The 20,553-nt window shown below is 42.2% G+C and overlaps 1 protein-coding gene across 3 annotated transcripts in view; it reads left to right on the top strand.

Annotated features, from left to right (window-relative positions):
* The first annotated feature begins 21 nt into the window (after nucleotides 1-21).
* The window catches only part of APOO (apolipoprotein O), a 56,998-nt gene continuing 36,466 nt past the window's right edge, over nucleotides 22-20,553 (top strand). For 2 of the 3 annotated variants that reach the window (XM_053891746.1, XM_053891747.1), the window contains exon 1: nucleotides 712-741. In XM_053891746.1, the coding sequence (XP_053747721.1) occupies nucleotides 727-741 (15 nt within the window). In that variant the 5' untranslated portion in view covers nucleotides 712-726. Of the gene's footprint in view, nucleotides 261-711; nucleotides 742-20,553 lie in introns of those variants that run through there. The other variant, XM_019433554.2, reaches the window with a different exon arrangement.

Genomic DNA, 20,553 nt, shown 5'->3' on the forward strand with positions numbered 1-20,553 from the left:
GCCTCCTGGAGGCGGGGCTTGCGTTCCCAGGCAGTCTGAGGAGCGACGCGCTGCAGCTCGGCGACGCCGCTACCAGACCAGGCTTCCGAACTAAGCCTTCGCGGGATCGAATTGGCTGTACGGCAGTCACCCGAACCGCGGCCCGCTTGCGGTCAGAGGAATCAGGGCCCTACCCGGCCGCCGTAGCGACCTCTCTGTAGTGGGCGGGGCCGAGGCCGGGTGACCCCGCGGGAGCCACCTCTGCCAGCAACATGTTCAAGGTGAGAGCGTGGAGCCGGGTCACAACTGTCACCGCCCCCTCCCGGCCTTGTGGAGCCCTGCCCGCGCTCTCGTGGGCCTCTCCGGGGGCCAGGCCCGGCTCGCCCTGAGGCTTTTCTCGCCTCTGGGCCAGCTGCGTCCCGACCCAGCGGTTCTTTCACCGGTCACCTAGGAGCGAAAGGTTGCTGGGCGGAGGCGTGAGATCCCGGGATGGGTGGGTGGGCCCTGTGGGTCTTGCTCTCGGGAATAAAACACTTTGAAAAGTTAAAGTCCCCCCCAAAATAATCACACACACCCCCGATGGTGCCCTCGGGTTCGTGTGTAAGGAGAGGCCAGCTCAGGGCACTGCAGAGTTCGGCTTTGGTTGCCTGGCAGGATCAGGTTTCAGAACCTGACGTGTGAATGGGGGAGGGTCACCTTCGGAGAAGCTGCTGCAGGATTTGGGGAAGCTGGTATGGCAATGTGGGAATGGCTGGAAGGGTGGTAAGCTGCAACTTTGTTCCCCTCTCAAGTGAACATTATTTGGTACAGACAAGTCGACCCCATTGTTTTACATTTTACAAGTTCATTTCCTTTAAAAGAGATCGCCTTTCAGAGTGAAGACTTTGTTTCAAAAATCTGCATTTTAAACTTGAAGCCATCATTCTATTTAAAAAAAAAATAAATGATGTTTTCTATCGTGAAAAACAAATCATAAGCTCCCAGAAGTTAGTGTACAACATTGAGTCTTCAAGAAGCACAGCACCTGTAAAATAGTGCTAATGAAATCTCAAAATTGTACTACTCATTTAGAAGTTTTATTGTGCTCCTGCAATGTGCTTAGGGCACATTAGGACACGCTATAAAATCAGAACATGGATTCAGCCTTCCAGTCTTGGCATTGCCACTTTCCAGCTGGGTGACCTTGGGCACATCCCTTAACCTTTCTGTGCCTGTTTTCCTGTCTGTAAAGTTGGGGGAATAGCATATACTTCATAGGGTTGTTATAAGGAGTAAATAAGTATGTTTAAAGCACTTGGAAGAGCCTTTGGCATATAGAAGTGCCATCTAAGTGTTTGCTTTTAGTTTGTTTTCAGGCAGCTCACAGTTTAGTTACGGGACAGATCCCATAAGCAGTTTACATTCATTTGATAAATTTGTGTTGAACACCTATTGTGTGCAAGGAGTTCAGCTCAGTTTTAGTGTTGCAACAACAAAAGATGTGCTGTGATCCGTTTATATGGGTATCACCAATCTACTGTGGTAGTAGAAAGGAGAGCAGGATCTCCTCTGCCTCGGGGGTTCCCCTCTGCACCAAGTGTTCTTAACCTGTGGTCTTCAGCCCCTCCGAGGGTCTGTAGATAGAATTCAGGGAAGTCCCTAAACGCTGATGTGAAAAAACTTCATTTTCACCAATTGCCAACTGAAATGTAGCATTTCCTTCAGTTACAAGTGTATGTAACTGTATCAGTTAGCTTTTGTTAGGTAACAAGCCAATGCAAACCAGTGCCTTAAAAGTATAATGATTTGTTATGTCTCACGGTCAGTGGGTCTGCCTGGGCGGTTCTGCTGGCATCCCCCATTGGCTGAATTCGGCTGGTGGCTAGACTGTAAGGTGGCCTTATTTTCATGTGTGAGGGCTTGGTGCCTCCATTGTGCCTACCTTGGGCTTCCTCACATGGTCACTAGGTCCTAAGAGGGCAAGTCTGATTGTGCAAACACTTACCTGCTTGCATCACATGTGCTGATGTCAAAACAAGTCACATGGCCAAGCCCAGAGTCAATGTGGGAACATTACTCAAGAGTCTGGCTATGAGGAGATGTGGTTCATTGGGAGCGATTAATTTAATAAGCTAGTACAGCAATAAAGCACACTAGTATTAGCAATACTCATCATCAGTGGAAGTCACAGGACCAATACATATCATAGACATTTTCGTAGCACAGTTATTGCAGATCTCAAGGTATCAATCATTTGTGATCATCACGACTTCAATATTACAGTAGTTATAAGACTCACTGTTAAGTCTTTTTATTTAATGAGCTAATAAGCCTATATTCCTATATCTGATTTTGAGTTTTAAAAATGTTTTTCTAACTATTGAAGTATAGTTGGCATTTTACACAGTTAGAAGCATTATTTTGAGTAGTGGTCCATAGGGCTCACCAGACTGCCAAGGAGATGTATGGCACAACAAAAGGGCATAGAACCCCTGGGGACTTCAGGGGAAGCTTCACAGAAGAGACATTTACATTTAGGTTTGAAAGCCAAGTAGGAAGTACTAGTATATCTGAGGTTAAATTAGTCAAACGCGTAGTTTGAGTAGAAAAGATCACAACAAACCTTGGCAGACACCTAAGTGTAAGGAATAGGCAGAGGAAGAGGGGAGGCTAGAAATCTGGTAAGTAGGTGTACAAAAGGGTGACGTTTAGAAAATCAAGGGAAAAAAGTTTCATGGACAGGCTATGTTAGGATGCTTTCAGCTGGGAAAACCCACTTGGTTAAATAGGAGAATTCTCTCACAAAGTCTAGAGGATGGGTGGACTCCAGTGGGTCAACAATGTCATCAAGGACCTGGTCCTTTTCTTGGCTTTTCATAGTAAGATTGATTTCCCTTATGGTTGCAGCATAACAGGCAGTAGTAACACGTTTTCTCATTCACTAGAGCAAGGGAGAGGACAGAACTCCCACGCTTGGGTCACCCTCTTCCTTTAGTCTGATTGGACCAACTTCAGTCACATGTCTGCCCCTCAGCTGATAACCATTGCCAGGGCAATGCCATGCTCTGATTGGCCGAGACTAACAAAATCAACTGGGGATGGGGTCAATTTATCTCAATCACCGGGGAGAAAAATGAATTTATGAACACAGAGGGGAATGGAATTCAGATGTGCAGTCAACAATGTCCATTACAGAGAGATAAGTTCGATGAATTTGGAGAAGTGCTCATTAATTTGGGCAATTTGGAAAGCTTCCATGACCTTTATACATGTGGGTTTACTGATAGAAGTGAAAGCTATATTAACGTGGGCTGGTTACTGAGACATGAGTAAATGGACACATTGTTGGTGGGGTTGATAAGTTTGATTTTCTCCTTTAAGGGAAGGAGAGAGGAATATGGTAGGTAACTGGAGAGGCCTGTTAGGTCAAGATTATAGAGTTGTTTTTGTGGTTGTTCCACTATTCAAGATTTGACAGTGTTTATGGCCTTAGGGAGGAATGTAGGGAGGAGCCTTTTCTTTTTTTTCTATATATATAAACTAAAAAAAATTTTTTAATGTTTATTTATTTTTGAAAGAGAGAGAGAGAGAACATGAGCGGGGGAAGGACAGAGAGAGAGGGAGACACAGAATCTGAAGTGGGCTCCAGACTCTGAGCTGTCAGCACAGAGCCTGACACGGGGGCTTGAATTCACGAACTGCAAGATCATGACCTGAGCCGAAGTTGGACGCTTAACCGCTTAACTGACTGAGCCACCCAGGCGCCCCAGGGAGGAGGCTTTTCTAAGAGAGAATCCCTCAGCTTCAAAAAGGAGGAAAGATGTTGCCTTCCTCCTGGGAGGTAGAAGGAAAAGGGTGGGAGTGATGGTGGACCAGTGGTTCTCAGCTGGACAGGACCACCCAATTGGGATACATTTTGGGAACTCGGATTGTGCTGCACATGTTTAATTTAGTTGTGTTGAGCATTTATATACTGAAATATAATTCCTATTATAAATCTTTTCCTTTTGTTCTCCATTATGTTACCATCAAATCAGGATACTGGCCTCTCTTTTTTTCGACTTATGCGTGTAGTGGGTGATGAATTTTATTTCAAGATAGCAAAGCAGTCACTTAGAAAAATAGTTGTCATAAAATGGCGATGTCAGGTTTAGTAGTTGAGGAAGGTGAGAACCAGTGCCTCTCAAAATTTAATGTATGTGCAACTCTGATTCGGTAGATCTGGGGTGGGGCCTCAGAGTCTCCCTTTTTTAACACACTTCTGGATGGTATAGATGCTGCTGCTCCCCCATCATACTTTGAATAGCATAAAGTGAGGCAGGTTGGTAGATGAATGGTTTCTTGTGTTTTCCAAAGGTGAGTGGTTTTATGAATGTGGTGGGATTTGGAAGAGGCAGTGACCAAGGAACAAAAAAGATCAGTAAGAGGCTTTGATTGCTCTGCTGAGAGCTGCTTTCGTGAGCTCTATCATGATTGCTTCCTGGGAAGTGGAGACTAGCAACTGGTAGGATTGATCTGGGTTTGAGAGTTATCAGCTTGGGTCAGCCAGGACTGAAGGGAATAGGGATTGATAGAATAGGTGTTGGTGGAAAAAGTACTGTGTGTGTGTGTGTGTGTGTGTGTGTGTGCGTGTGTTTGTGAGAGACTAGTTGTGCACACATACAATTAAAATATTTGAACTGTAACCATTGTTTTGATTTAGTTATCCATCTTCAGGTCAGTAGGGGGCACTGGTGGATTAAAAAACACGTTTGAAAAGCTGCCCAGTGCGTATTTTCATTCTATTCGAGGAAGTACTTTTTCTGGGTGCTGCTGCTGGAATTGAATATATACACCCCATCCCCAGATTCGTGTTACTAGATTTCATTCATTACCCAAATGTTTATCATAGTCCAGCTATGGTGAGCACCGTGCTACACCCTGGTGGGTACAAATGAAAACTCCCAGTTCTTACCTAGGAGACAATTTGCAGATTTGGCTGCACACAAGAATTATTTGAGAGACATTTTCCAGGGCCCTGCGTCCATGGGTCTGATTTACCTTTTTTTAAAAAAATTTTTTAATGTTTATTTATTTTTGAGAGAGAGCGTGCGAGCGGGAGAGGGGCAGAGAAAAGGGGAGACACAGAATCAGAAGCAGGCTCCAGGCTCTGAGCTGTCAGCACAGACCCTGATGCAGCGCTTGAACACAAGAACTGGGAGATCATGACCTGAGCCGAAGTCGGACACTTAACTGACTGAGCCACCCAGGCGCGCCAAGGGTCTGATTTACTTTTTAAGTGAGGTCCTGGAACCTCTGGTTGAAAAAGCTCCATCCCCACCCCAACCCCACCAGGTGAGTGAAACTTAAGGTTAGTGGCTCAGAAACTGCCCATTCTGATGTCTTGTAGTAAGTGCTCTGATGTAAAAGGGTTGGGGGAGATAGCAGTAGATCACAACTTTGGCTCCACATTAGAATCATCTAGAGGGCAAGTCCTGCTGCCTGGGCTGCAGCCAGACCAATGCCATCAGGATCTCTAGGACTGGGATGTGGGCACCTACTTTGTAGGGTAAGTAGCCAACCTTGACAGCTACTAACTTAGAGGAATGAGCACCAGCAGGGGGCATCAGGAGACTTTGTAGAGGAGTACATGCTTGTTCTGACCTCTGGAGCTGGGCAGAGGGACACAACTTGAAGGGCCTTCCCAGCAGAGCAGAAAACCAAGGACACAGAAGTAAAAGTTCCGCATCGTGTTAAGACAGGTTTCCCTGTGTTAACTATGGGCAAGAAAGATACTCAAGTTCTCTGTAGCTGTCTCCTCATCTGTAAAAAACAAGGCTAAGACTAGTACCAGCCTCACATTTTTGTGCGGATTAAGTTAACTCAGACCCAGGCACAGTGCTTGGCATAAAGTAAGGGCTTGATAAATGTGAGCTGTTACTTTTAGTTGGCTTCTTGTAGGAGACTGCTGCAGTAGTGTTATGGTGGTACACAGTCTTGGGGCTTTCCAAAAGTATTTTTTAATTTCAAATTTTGGTTGTTGATTAGATGTGGCACAGGAGGGAAAAGGAGAATCTAAGGGTGCTGCCCAGGCTTTTAGCTTGGAAAATTGAGTGGCTGTTAGAACTACTCAGGGAGATGGGAACGTAGAAGAAGGCTGATGTGGATTTGGGGGAGGGAGGTGATCATTTGATTTTGAAGAGATTGGACTCGTTGAAGTGTCTGGACATTATTATGCAGTGACCAGTTGACATGGAATCCAAGGGTATGGACATTGGTTGAGAGACGAGGGTTGGAGATGGAATCATCAGACGCCTTGAGGGAGAGAATTTGGCCTCCTGAAAACTGTGGCAGTTTCTTCCCGAAGGGCGAAAATGTGACCTGCCCTCAGAGCTCCCTGCTTAGAACAGCCTGAGGTGACTGTGTCCTTAGTTGTAGGGCATTATTACCTCACATACTCTTTGTGACTGTTTGGTCTTGATGTAATGCCTCTATTGCCCATCTTATTTTCTGAAATTAGTTTTCTTATCATGAATAGTATATCAGTAGTACAAAATGAGGGGAGTGGGCACCTGGGTGGTTCATTCGGTTAAGCGTCTGACTTGATTTCCACTCAGGTCAGGATCTCATGTTTTGTGAGATCGAGTCCCCAGCCCACACAGTGGGCTTTGCACTCACAGTGCGGAGTCTGCTTGGGATTCTTTCCCTCTTTCTCTCACTGCCCCTCTCCCCACTCTCTCAAAAATAAATAAATTTAAAAAAAAAAACTGAGGGGAGAATACTACTACTAAATAGAAAAGGAAAATCACCTGTAGATTATAAAAGAAATGCTGCAACTTTATTTTACTTGAATATTATTTTAAATGGCACATATTTTGAAAGATAATAAAGATTCCCTCCTACAATTTAAGCATCTCCAAAGGTCTTCTTGAGAAATTATAGTGAATACATATATTTATACATACACACATATATATTTACTGTGTACATATGTATATATATATATATATAATGCATACATATTTACTCATGTAAATACATATTTATGTGCAAGATTAATTGGATTCTTTCCCATTTGTTACCCTTCAAAGATGTCGCATGGTAGATCACAAAGAAGAAAAACTACCCAGCCCTTGATGCAGTCAGAAAGCACGGGCTCATGTTCTAATTTATCGTTGTTTCTGGTTTCTGGCTAATCAATTTGAATGAGGTTTCTTAGTTTCTGAGTCCCCTTATCATGGTACTGTAGGGACAGTAATATGCCCCTCCATTTTGCACATGATTGTTGGGGGCTTCAAATAAGATCACATGTGACAAGAATGGTAAATGAAGCGCTGTATGAACGTAAGCTGTTTTCAGCCCCTCCTGTATCACATCTGTCTACTGAAGTGATCTAGAGTTTCAGATTAGCATCCTGAACTTAGGACTGTCACAAGTAGATGAAACTTGGATAAATTCACTTCTCATTTAGAACTGAATTCTGCTCAGGACACTATAACACTCTTCCTTCTAAAATGCTAATGGCCCCCTGTATGCAGCTAACACTGGAAGAGGAGAAGGAAGAAGTAGATGAATTGTACCTTAAAAGAATGGGGAGCAGAGACAGAGAACAGTAGATAATGGACTAGACATTTATGATAAATGAATTTATTACCCTGTGAGGCCTATGCAGATTTGTAGACATTTATGATTAGAGGATCTCTATGTATACCTGCTCAAGACCTATGTCTTTTCTAGGCTACACTGGAACTTTTTAGAAGCTAAGAAATGAACTTTGACATTTGTTTATATGGTACGTTTAAAATTACTGCAAGTAATTAGATGCATAAGACATCTCTATAGCAAAGAAACGTATCTGTTTCCAAAACTTGGCACTTGACTTATTTATAATATGACCGGAAAGTGCCAAAAGATTTTTGAAATGAAAGAATTAAAGAGTTGATTTTCCCCAATAATGGTTAAGTGGAATTTTATGGTTCGTGCATGCAACATGAAGGTTTATGTAGATATTTTCGGGGGAAAGACATTTCAGTCTGAAGTTCAGTCAGACTTAGAATTTGGAAGTTACTTGTTTTTTTACTTTGAGTTTTTCCTAATTTGTGCGTGGCTCCATGCCAGTTCTATTAGAAAACAGTGCCAACTTCTTAACGTAGCGGGTTTTAAAACTTGTGTTCGTTGTATACTAAAATAGTTGTAGAAGCAAGAATTTAGAGCGAGGGTTGGAGAGTTTTTGACATGCTAAGAGACTCTAACTTTGAATATTAAGCTGAGTTTTTATGATAATAGCATTATAATACAGTTGTATTTTGAATATTGTTTTACAGGCACTTTAAATAGTCACCCTTTGTCTTCCTACTTCTTTCTGACTCTTTGAAGCAACTCCGTGTGTTTTATTCAAAGCCCACACTGGCTCCGACTTAAGGATGTCTTTGTTTGGCTGGGTGACAATGAGGAGCCAGAGATAGATTCACAAGTGTGTATTAATAGCTCCGGTTGGGAAGGGATATCCATCGGTTTCTTTTTTCAGATATGTCTGTTCATTCGTTTAGCGGTCTTTTTAAATAGGATAAATGAAAATAGTAAAGGTTTCTTTTTCTTTTCTCCCCCATCCCACAGATGTCAGTCCTTGTGAAATAACAGAATGTTTTTCTTTGTGCTTGCTGAAATGAATCTTCTCTCCCCTTAGAGGTGCTGATTCACGTGTCGTATTATGACACGGGTTAAACTGGCAAGTAAGTAAGCACCAAATGATACGAGGACTCCAACAAGCTTCCTGAATCCTCTGTTGATGGCTTACCTCACTTGGCAAATATTGACCCTGAGCCTGTTTGTGGACTTGCCTCGTTGGGGAGCACTGTTAGAAGTTGCTGTGTATAGTCCAAATATTGACTTTTCTTGTTTTTGTTCCGTGTTTTTGCAGAGATTTTCATTATGAATCCGGATTATCATCAGCTGAATAGAGCCTAACACAGCAGCTTTTTTTTTCCCCCATAAAACAGTTTTGCAGTTTTTCCCTTAAGGACGAAAATGCCGTGAATAAATGAGATGAGCTTGAAGGCGGTTGTCGTCAGTGGGTTCTGGTGTCCCCCGTGCGCACAGTGGTTTCTGAGGAAATGAAACCTGGGTTTAGATAGACTTTGCTTTGACAGAATAGCCCTTCCTCTTAGAAAGTGTAGATTTTTTTTTTAGTTACTTTAAAACAGAAGCGTTTGAAAGACAATTCTTGAAATAAATTGTTCCCTCTGATTTTTTTCTTACCTGTATCCCTTTAACTTGGGATTGAAAAGATTCATCTTGGGGTGCCTTCCGAGAGAGAGAGAGAGAGAGAGAGAGAGAGAGAGAGAAAATATCTATGGGGGTTTAGGTAAGCAGTGGTAAATTTCTGTCTGAATGAGGAAGTTCAAGATAAATTTGAAACGTGGTAGATTACATGTCATGTGTGTTCTAAGACTCAAAACCTGCCTGAAGGAACAGTGATCTCACTCATTGGCCTTGAGGTTTCCTTCCTATTTATCAGACAAGTTTATTATTTTTGCATGAATTTAACAAAAACCGGTAACTATTTTTGAAGAGTAGAATATGAAACAGTTGCCAATGAAACATAGTTGCTTTGCTGACCTAATTTTGTGGTGAACTCTACCCTCCAAAGATAAAATAGAAGTTGGTTTTATGTTAGGCAAAGATAATGTTAATCTTGAAGAAGACAGCCTTATCTCCTTGGATCACAGTTTGTTTATAGTGGATGAGGAAGAACTGGGAGATACCAGTTACTCTACTACAGAATTACAGAAATGAGTTTCTCATAAAATAGTTCTGTGTTTGTCATGGTTGGAAAACCGTTTTTCTCTTTGTAGGTTCAAGTCTGAACTCTTAAAATACTAGCTTCCTAACCCGTTTACTATGAAACAGACTGAAATGATTGCGGTTTCTGTTGTTGGGAAAGTGTAAACGCTCCCAAATTTATACATGCAAATAAATGCCCATCCACGTGGCCGTTTTGGAAGGACAGATTCATTTCTCCTGTCAATATATTTCTTCCAAAACGTGGCATCACTGATCGATAGATTTATTAAAAAAAATGTCTTCACGGATCAAAATATTTTTGTCCCTCTTCATTTGGAGTTACCTTCGTCCTTTGTGGCAAATTCTTTAGAATATACTCAGGAACAGCCACTTTTGTTCTTTGCATAATACCAAATAAATCAATGTGTGTTGTGAAAACGATAGGAAATACAGAAAATACTGAAGAATCACCCTTAATCCCACCACTTGTACAGCTAACCACTGTTCACATCTTTTCAGATCTGTTTCTGGGCATACTTACACATTCCCTCAGTTTCACATTTTCAAAACACTGACAAATCCCTCTTCCCCTTTAAACAGTGCCATTTTCTAATCTCCTTCTCTCGCTTTTATTTCAAATATACAGAGGCTGCTTTTCCTTCAGGCTCACAATTTGATCTGAAAGCATTTAGAAGTGTAAGCCGTTATGATCATATATCAAAAGTAAATTCCCTTTATTAATTTCTTATATAAATAGTTGCACTAAATTCTCACTCACTATTTGACCTGTCAGAGTTACTACTTTGAAGAGAAAACATTTTTGAGGAGGCATACTGTTTATTTTTCTTTCTGGCTGCGTTGATTTTCTGTAATTAAAAAAAAAATTTTTAATCTGTATTTATTTTTGAAAGAGAGAGAGAGAGTGAGAGTGGGGGAGGGGTAGTGAGAGAGGGAGGCACAGAATCTGAAGCAGGCTCCAGGCTCTGAACTGTCAGCACAGAGCCTGACGCAGGGCTCGAACTTACAAACAAACTGTGACGTCATGACCTGAGCCAAAGTTGGACCCTTAACCAAACTGAGCCACCCAGGCGCTCCTGATTTATTTATTTATTTATTTATTTTTTACCATCTTAACCAGTTTTTTTATTTTCATTTTTTGGTATTGTGGTAAAAAAGAAACCCCACACATAACAAAAACCCTACCATCCTAACCATTTTTAACTGTACAGTTCAGCAGTGCTAAATATATTCACATGGATACATAATAATCTCCGGAACTTTTTTATCTTGGGAAACTGGAAGTCTATATCCATTAAACCATTCCCCATTTCCTCTTCCCCGAGCCCCTGGTAACCACCATTTTACTTTTTGTTTCTGTGAATTTGACTACTCTAGATACCTCGTATAAATGAAATCATACAACATTTGTCTTTGGTGACAGGTTTATTTTATCTAGCATAATGTCCTTGACAGTTGGGTTGCTTCTACTTTTTGGCTATTGTGAATAATGCTGCTGTGAACGCCGAGTGTGCAAGTATACCCTCGAGACCCTGCTTTCACTTTTTTGGGTTAAATATCCAGGCATGGAATGCTGGATCATATGGTAACTCTATTTTTAATTTTCGTGAGGAACCTCCACACTGTTTTCCTGAGTGGTTGTACCATTTTACAGTCACGCCCAGAGGGCACAAGGGATCCATTGACTCTATGTCCTTGCCAACATTTGCTGCTTTCTTGTTTTTTGATAGTGGCCATCCTAAGGGATAGGGGGTGAGAAAATACCTATTTTTTAAAAATAGTGTATAAGTTAATACTGAATAACTGTTCCTTTTATTTATTTTTTTAAATGTTTATTTAGGAGTGCCTGGGTGCCTCAGTTGTTTAAGCATCTGACGCTTGATTTTGGCTCAGTTCATGATCTCACTGTTCGTGAGTTCGAGCACCACATCTGGCTCTGCACTGTGTCAGTGAGGAGCCTGCTTGGAAGTCTCTCTCTGTCTCTGTCTCTCTCTGTCTCTCTCTCTCTCTCTGTGCCTACCCTGTGTGTGCGCACTCTGTTTCTCAAAATAAACTTAAAATTTTTTTTTAAATAAGATGTTTATTTATTTTGAGAGACAGCATGGGAAATGTCCCCACATGCATTTATTTTCCACGGTGACAGGTATAAAAATGGTCTTGTGTAATAACTTTGGAAGCAGTTGCACATTTTAATGGATAGGTTATATGACCGCTAATTTATAATAGCTAAAAATGTAATAATTAAAACATCAGGTTTATTTATGCAGTTTTCTAAAGTTTATTTATTTATTTTTGAGAGAGAGAGAGAGAGAGAGCATGAGCAGAGGAGGGCAGAAAGAGAGGAATAGTGAGAATCCCAAGCAGGCTCCGTGCTGTCAGTGCAGAGCACAAACAGGGATCGATACCACAAACCCGTGAGATCATGACCTGAGCTGAAATCGAGAGTCAGACACTCAACTGGACTGAGCCATCCAGGCGCCCCAACTGTTCTTTTTCAAGTCAAAACAGTAAAGATAAATTTCAGGATCCCATTGTCTGTATTCTTCTAGCCCCTTCTCAGAGAAAGAAAGCCTCTATTATCAGTTTGTGTGTGGCCTTTCAGATGAGAAAGGATTGCTATATAAAAGCAGGTACTATAGAATGCTCATTACGGCAAGAAGGCATTTTTTTTTTTATTTCACGAATAAAGACTCATTCAATTTCTCTTTATTTGTAATTCAGTTTACAACACATTACTAAGGGCAACAATGTAGCCTGATTTGGGCAAAATTGTTGATTGTTTTCATCATTTTGTTTTACCCTAAATTCTTTCACATAGTTTATTTTTCATTTTATGTTTTTTTTTTTTTGAAACAAGAATTTCCTCAAAAGTATTGTTAGTTTTCATAGGCCTTTTTTAAAAAATCCACTTCAGATTTTTATCTCTGAAACAACTGAAAAGAGTCAGATTAAAAGCATTTTGTTTTTAATGAAAAATATTTTCAGATGGAAATTCTTGCAGAAAAGGTTGATCAAAGATCAAAGAGCTGGTGTAACTTTTGGAGGAAAAATACATAATTATGCCTCATTTCCTATAAATAGGAGAATATCTAATTTTAAATGACATTTACTGTAAAAATGTCCCCACGTGCACTTATTTTCCACAGTGACTGGTATAAAAATGGTCTTGTGTAATAACTTTGAAAGCAGCTGCACATGTTGGTGTACAGGTTGTATGACCCCTGAGTTATATAACAGCTAAAATGTAATAATTAAAACACTGGGTTTATTTATGCAGTTTTTAAAAGTTTACTTATTTTTGAGAGAGAGAAAGAGCATGAGCAGGGGAGGGGCAGAGAGGGAAGGAGAGAGAATCCCAAGCAGGCTCTGTGCCACCAGCGCAGAGCCCGACATGGGGCTCCAACTCCCAAACCGTGAGATCATGACCTGAGCCGAAACCCAGAGTCAGATGCTTACCTGACTGAACTCCAGTCACCCCTATTTATGCAGTTTTTGATGCCAAATTATTTTGAGTATGTTATCAAAACCACATCTGACTTTGATATTAAAAAGGAACTTCTTGATATAGAACATTTTTTATATTATTAAAGCAGCAGCCATGGTTTATGGTTCTGTATTTGCTCTGTTTAGAGATCATATCTACTCATGTGTATAGCTGGAAAGATAGTGGTGTGTCAAATCATCCGCACGTTCCAAACTTTTGATTTCTTTTGTTACTACTTTTTACAGAGGCTGGTCCTAATCACAGTAAGTCTTAAGTCTGTTGGGTGGCTGCTGAAGGAAAGAAATGTGTAAACTTTCTGATTATTTAGGCTGCCTTCTCTCTGCAGTGGTTTTCCAGAATTTCCAGTTGTGGTACATTATTCTTTTCTCTGTGTTCCTCCTGTCCTTTGTCGGTTAGTATGCTCATCACAAGTGGTATAATTATTTGTCCACTGTTTTAGATTGTAGAGGCAGCAACCACATCTTACCGTCTTTGAAGTCTGTTTTCATTGTTTCATTAAAGAGTTGCTTTGATGTTATCCTTCGTGTGGCTTGTAGGACCATTAAATGAGGTGGGGAAACTCGGAGAAAAACAGGGTTTTGGAGAAAGGAAGTTCATTATGAGGTAGCAATGAAACACTTGCTGAAGATGTTCTTGGGGAGCCGCACACATGCCTGAGGCTTAGTGAGGGGCTGGGATTGGGAATACAGATTTGGGCATCAGTAGCTGTAGGGTGGAAGTTAAATACTTAGATTTAAATGAAATTGCTCTAGAGCGAGAAGGAGAGAGGGTTAAGGTTTTACTCTGACTGACCAACCTTGAAATGGGCAGAGGAAGAGAAGGTCCAAAAGGAGAGGGAAGGAGTGCCCTACAAAGCATGTACAATGGAGCTACATTAGAATCCTGGCAACTGAAGGAAGACAGTATGAAGATGATGGAGGGGTCACCAGTTTCGGGGTGCATCCAGGATGCCAGATGTCCGTTGGAGTTTCGTAACTGGGAGGCCACTGGTGGGCTTGGGAAGGACAATTTCAGGTACCTTGCGTAGTAAAGGGAGGAGGGAATGGAGTAGAGGAAGCAAGTAAGAGTCTATTTTTCTAACTTTGTATTGAAATCTTACATACAGAAAAGTGCACAGATCACAAGTGAATTTCTACAAATTGACCATACTAGCATACCTAGTACTCTAGAAGCCCTCATGGCCCTTCTGGTCACTCCCCATCTTGCTATGGGTATCCACTGTTCTTTTTTTGAAAATAGTTATTTATTTAAGTAATCTCTATATCCAACATGGGGCTCGAACTCATGACCCTGAGATCGAGTCGCATGCCCTTCTGACTGGGCCAGCCAGGCACCCCAGTGGTATCCACTATTTTGCCTCCTAACCATAGACTGTTTTTAAAGTAAATTTGTCAATGAAGAAAGAGAAGGATGGGTGGTAGAATGAGAATTAGGGGTGGAGGGTATTGGTTGTGTGGTGTTTAAGATGGGAAACATTTTCTTCAATGTAAAGAAATTCCATAACTTCTCCAGTAGGTGGCCAGTCACTGTTTCTTTTTATGTTTAGGACAGTTTTCATTTAATTCTTTCAAATGTTTTTAAAGGTAAGTATATTTGAGTGTTTATACAAACTTAAGTTTAATAACTGTTCCCCAAGCATCTGCTTGTGAAATACTGATTTCCTAAACTTGGCTGATTGTGGGAATAGATTCTTCAGCCCCCCCAGAGGTTTACTGAATCAGACACTGGGTGGGGGGCAGGGCAGGGAGGGAATGTGTTGGAATCTATACTCCTAAAAAAAGACTCCCCAAGTGATTCTGAAGTCTCTTGTGTACACAGGCCTGCAAAGCGAGGCTTACATTTTATCAAAAAAGGAAACTGGTATATATTTTAAATGAAGAGCCTAATAAAATAATAGATCTGTAATTTGGGAAGAAGGGAAGATCACCCTTCTCAAAAATGGGAGAGACTATATACTGGATTCTCCATAAAGTTTAAAAAGAAAGTAAGTTGTCAGGGTGTGAGCCCTACCATTCATGAGCACGCTTGAGTAATTCTCAAAGTGGCTTATTTAGCTTGAGGTTTTTATTTGTCTTTAAAGCAGTTTTAGGGGCGTCTGGGTGGCTCGGTCGGTTAAGTGTCTGACTTCGGCTCAGGTCATGATCTCACAGTTTGTGGGTTCAAGTCCCGCGTCAGGCTCTGTGCTGACAGCTCAGAGCCTGGAGCCTACTTCAGGTTCTGTGTCTCCCTCTCTCTCTGCCCTTCCCCGCTCACACTCTGTCTCTCTCTGTTTCTCAAAAATAATAAATTTAAAAATGTTAAAAAATAATTTAAGGCAGTTTTACTGGGATGCAATCAGAAAGTGGTCCTGGAGCTACAGAGTCCAGGGTAGTCCACTTTTATTTGCAAAACAAGGACAGTTTAGCTTTCTGGGCACCCATTATGAGCTGAGTGTTTATGACCTCGCCAGTTTCATATTTTGGTTGACTGTGTCCAAGAATCTCCTTTGCTGCTGTAGCTTAAGGATAAACTCAATCTTAGGCCTGAGGGGTTTTGTTTTTGTTTTGTAATTTATTTTTAAAATTGTGACCCTAGTCTTTTTGAGTAAACTCATTACCTTCCCGGAAACTCTGTAAGGCAAGGACCGTGACTGCTTAAGTGTTGTGGCATATTTAGCACTGTGCCTACATGGAGTAGGTATGCAATAAATACTTGTTTTTGAAATAAGATCGTCGTTGAGCTCCTCTAATCGTTAGAGCTCATGTACCCCTGCTTCCGCAACCAGATTTGTTTTGCTCTCCTCTGTTTTTGATGACCTTCAGTGGAAAGAGTAAGAAGCAGAAAGGCTGTAAGGCAATGGTGGCCCTACCCCATTTACAACACTTCTTTGTTAGGGCCCCATCCAACCAACTGCCAATCCTAGTGGTCAGTTTACATTGATGAGTAACCCTCTCTGGGCTATGGAAAACCAAATGTTGAAAGACAACGCAAATGTCTAAGTTGGAGAATATACCTTAATGAGGGAGAGTTTAAGGTCTCTTGCTGGGGAGGGGCACCTGGGTGGCTCAGTGTCCGACTCTTGACAGTCGGCAGTTTGTGGGTTTGAGTCCTCCATCGGGGCTTTGTGCTGACAGTGCGGAGCCTGCTTGGGATTCTCTCCCTACCCCCTCTCCCTTCCCCTACCTCATGTGCTCTCCCTCTCTCAAAATAAATAAATAAACTTTTTAAATAAATAAATAAATAAATAAATAAATAAATAAATAAAATTTAAAAAGATATCTTGCTGGGGAATAGAATCAGAAAGAAGGTTTAGCCGCACGAGCCAGGGAACTCCAAACCCCCCTGAGGTTTGCAAAGCTAGGGGTCACTAGCTCACCTTTATCTGAGTCAAATTTTAGTTTTCTCTAAGGCTGAGGGTCTCTTACAGCTGTATTCAGAACCTCAGACAAGCCAACACATTGCAGTCCTTACTTTGAGACCCCCATCTAACAGGATAGGTTGGATCTAAAGCAGTGAAGCTATTGCATCTAGTTAGTCTGTAGCTCTAGCTTAGTACTCATTGAAGAAACAGCTCTAACAGAGTGGGCTTTACTTCAGTTTATCAAGCCAAAGTCATCTAATCTGAATTAGAGCATGTCTGATCTCTTGGAAGGGGCATATGTACCCATTTTCTGAGCTAAGCTGTCTGCCCTGGGTAGAGAGTGAACCTTGCAAACAAAATTCTCGAGGACTCTCACTTGGGACAGTGGTGCTTAGGCCAGGTGTAGGTACAGCCTAGAGGTTCCAGCTCCTCGTCAGAAAAGATCCACGGAGGATCTCACTTCTCAGGAGGTATTTTCAGTCTGGTTGTACCATAATGGGTCCAGACCCGTCATGGAGAGAGAATACGTTTGTGTTCCTGTCTCACACGAGGCAACCCAACAGTAGTGTCTGTGGGAGAAAAGGTGATAAAGTCAGAGCTTTAGTGATTATGACCCAGACCTTGGAAGTTGATTACACCTTTCTTCAAGACACCTAACTTCCAGATTAGTGTTCTTTTTCTCCCTTGGGGAACAGAAGATTCTTCTTTGACTCCTCTTTCGCTCTTATACTTTCCTGGAGTGATCTCTGCCCACTTAAACAGCCTTTCCCTTCTCAAATTCTTACATCAAATGGGTTGGCCTGAATACTCAATATGAGCTCTAACAAGTTATGACAGCCACCTGGCAGCCCCCCCTCCAGAATCCCCATATGTGATAACATCTGGTCTGGACAAGGCAAGATGGGGTAGTCTCTCACTAACAGGAGCATCAGGCTCGTCTGCCTGTGCACCTGTTATCGAGGCTCCTTAGGTGGGTTTGTGTCACAAAGGTCACTAGCACCTGGTTCCTTACCATGGTCAGATATCCTTAGGAATCGCCCTTGGCCCGCAGTTCCCACTCATTTTGGCACAAACGTGGTGCGGTTTGGGTGCACGTGGGTTTTTTGAGATATAGTTTACATATAGTGAGATGCACAGATGTTAAGTTGTACGGATCTTACAGTAATTTGAGTTTTAACAAATGTATATATACCTTTTGTGACCCCAACCCCAGTCAAGGTATGGATCATTTCTGTCATCCCGGAATGTTCCTTTGTACCCCTTCTCAGTAAGTCCATCCCCTCCCCATGCTTCACCTCCCAGGCAAGACTATTCTGATATCTATCACTGTGTATTATATCTGAGGCCTTGGCTTAAAAAAAATGTTTTTTTAATGTTTATTTATTTTTGAGAGAGTGTGAGTGGGGGAGGGGCAGAGAGAGGGAGACACAGAAATCCGAAGCAGGCTCCAGGCTCTGAGCTGAGAGCACAGAGCCCGACGGAGGCTTGAACCCACAAATGGTGAGATCATGACCTGAGCCGAAGTCAGACGCTTAACTGACTGAGCCACCCAGGTGCCCCCGAGGCCCTGGATTTTTAACATACGGATTTTCTTGAAGTCTGGTTGGTGAGAGATGTCAGAAAATAATATTTGTTCCAGCAAATCAGTGCTTCTCAATGTGGTGGTGGGGGCTGTGAGGTGGGATGCCCCCCAGGTGTCTCTCGCAGTGTCTGGAGACGGTTTTGAGTCATGACTGGGAGGGGTGCTATTGGCATCCGGTAGGTAAAGGCCAGGGATGTTGAGAAGCCCATAGTGCACAGGACAGCCCTCACATCAAAGAATGATCTAGCCCCCGGTGTTAATAATGCTGAAATTGAGAAACCCTGAAGTAAATTATGTGCTCTCTGCTAAGAGAATTGTGGCCCTAGGGAGTGTTAATCTGTAGATCTCCCAAGTCTCCTGGGGTGAGGTTTGTTTTTTCTTTGTTTTATTTGTTGAGACCCTGGGGGAAACTGAAAGAGCAGCTGCTGGAGGGGCCTTGCTTGGTTGCTCCACCCTTGTGTCCACAGTGCTTGCTGTGGGATGGGTGGGAGTGAAGGTGGTTATGGAGGGGGCGGAAGACTGATGGGAGAAGAGGAAGAAAGCAACTTGAGCAATAAAGAGCCAGTCTTTGCTTAATATTAAAACTAGAAAAGTGGATGAGAGAGAAAAATAAATAAAGTCAGAGTAATCAAGAGTCCAATAAAATGTTAAAAAGTAAACACCATGAGATTGAAAAGATGAAAGGGAGTGATAATAATCACTGAGAACGTAAAGGTGGAGACCCGAATTAAAACAACAGAAGGCCAAGGGGTGAAAAATGAAATATGTGAGAGGTAGATAGGATTAAGGACTGAAAGCTGGAATTTAGAATTAAAAAGGTCAACGTGAGGCATTACATCAAACAAAGATGAAGGTAGAGGACAGTATGAACCCCAAATGCTTGGAGGCCCCAGTGCTGGATGGGCAGTGGGAAAGGGCGAGGCACCAGCTCTTGCCGATAGGAAGGGAATCAAAGTCCGGGGTGGGGCTGGCTGGCTCAGTGGAAAGTCCCCAGTTCAAAGTAGCATTGTCAGACCCAGGGGGCAGAGAGCACTGAGTTGGCACCTCCAGATATCAGCAGCCTAACAGTCACTCTGCTGGGGTGCCAGGAGCAACCACACTGACTTTTACCCTGGAAGCAAAAGAAATTTGTGGCAATATTGCCTTGAAATTAAGCCCTTTCAAGGTGAATACTTAACTACTTCAGGGTATGTTAACTATTTTTAAACCAGTTACAGTCACAACCATTCTTTTTTTATTTTTTTTTTTTAATTTCATTTTGGAGAGAGTGAGAGTGCGAGCAGGGGAGGGGGCAGAGGGGGAGAGAGAGAGACAGAGAATGAATCTCAAGCAGGCTCCACACTCAGCACGGACACAGGGCTTGATCCCACCACCCTGGGATCATGACCTCAGCTGAAATCAAGAGTAGGGTGCTCGACCAACTGAGCCACTCAGTCGCCCCATAGTCACTCTTTTCAATAGCGCTTAGCTCTTTATTTGCTTCTGAAATGTGAGAATTTCCCTTTTTGTGTATAACTCCAGGCATACATTTCTTTTTTTTTTTTTTTTTTTTTTTTAATTTTTTTTTTTTTTCAACATTTTTTATTTATTTTTGGGACAGAGAGAGACAGAGCATGAACGGGGGAGGGGCAGAGAGAGAGGGAGACACAGAATCGGAAACAGGCTCCAGGCTCCGAGCCATCAGCCCAGAGCCTGACGCGGGGCTCGAACTCACAGACCGCGAGATCGTGACCTGGCTGAAGTCGGACGCTTAACCGACTGCGCCACCCAGGCGCCCCCAGGCATACATTTCAACAGATATTTTTGTTACTTTTTTAGCATCATATGTTTTGTGAATATTATGGAATAGCCTAGTCTTTCACATTGCAGGCACTGCAAATCTCAGTAATATGATTTCCATGTGGCTAAATCATGCCTATGTAGTGAGAACAAGTCAATCACTCTTTTTTTCCCACCTCTCTTCCATCTTTTCATGCAGGCAGTAAACAGTTACTGAGCATTTCTTATGTCCTAGGCACAGTCACGGGCACTAGGGAGACAGAGTAAGACACAGCACCACAGTGAAAGGGCTTCTAATCTAGTAGGGAGAACTTGGTAGACATAAATAAATGGATAAATAAGGGAAAAAGAAAGAAAAAAAGCTATGTATCTCCCTGCTGTTAGGCAGTTGTGCAGAAAGACAAAGCAAATATAAGACATTCCAGGTAGAGCAACCAGCGTGTTTAAACCCAGGAAGCTGGGCAACAGCATGGGAGAAATCTAGGGAGTTTGTATGCTGCGGGAGAAGGCAGAGTGGCAGAGAGATGAAGTGACAGAAGGTCGTTAGGATCGGATCATAATGGGCCTGGTTTGGCCCCATAGAAGTCCTAGATAATAAATAACAAAGGA

This window comes from Panthera pardus, unplaced genomic scaffold, assembly GCF_024362965.1.
Source record: "Panthera pardus isolate Hobbes unplaced genomic scaffold, ASM2436296v1 HiC_scaffold_27, whole genome shotgun sequence".
NCBI classification, from domain to species: Eukaryota; Metazoa; Chordata; class Mammalia; order Carnivora; family Felidae; genus Panthera; species Panthera pardus.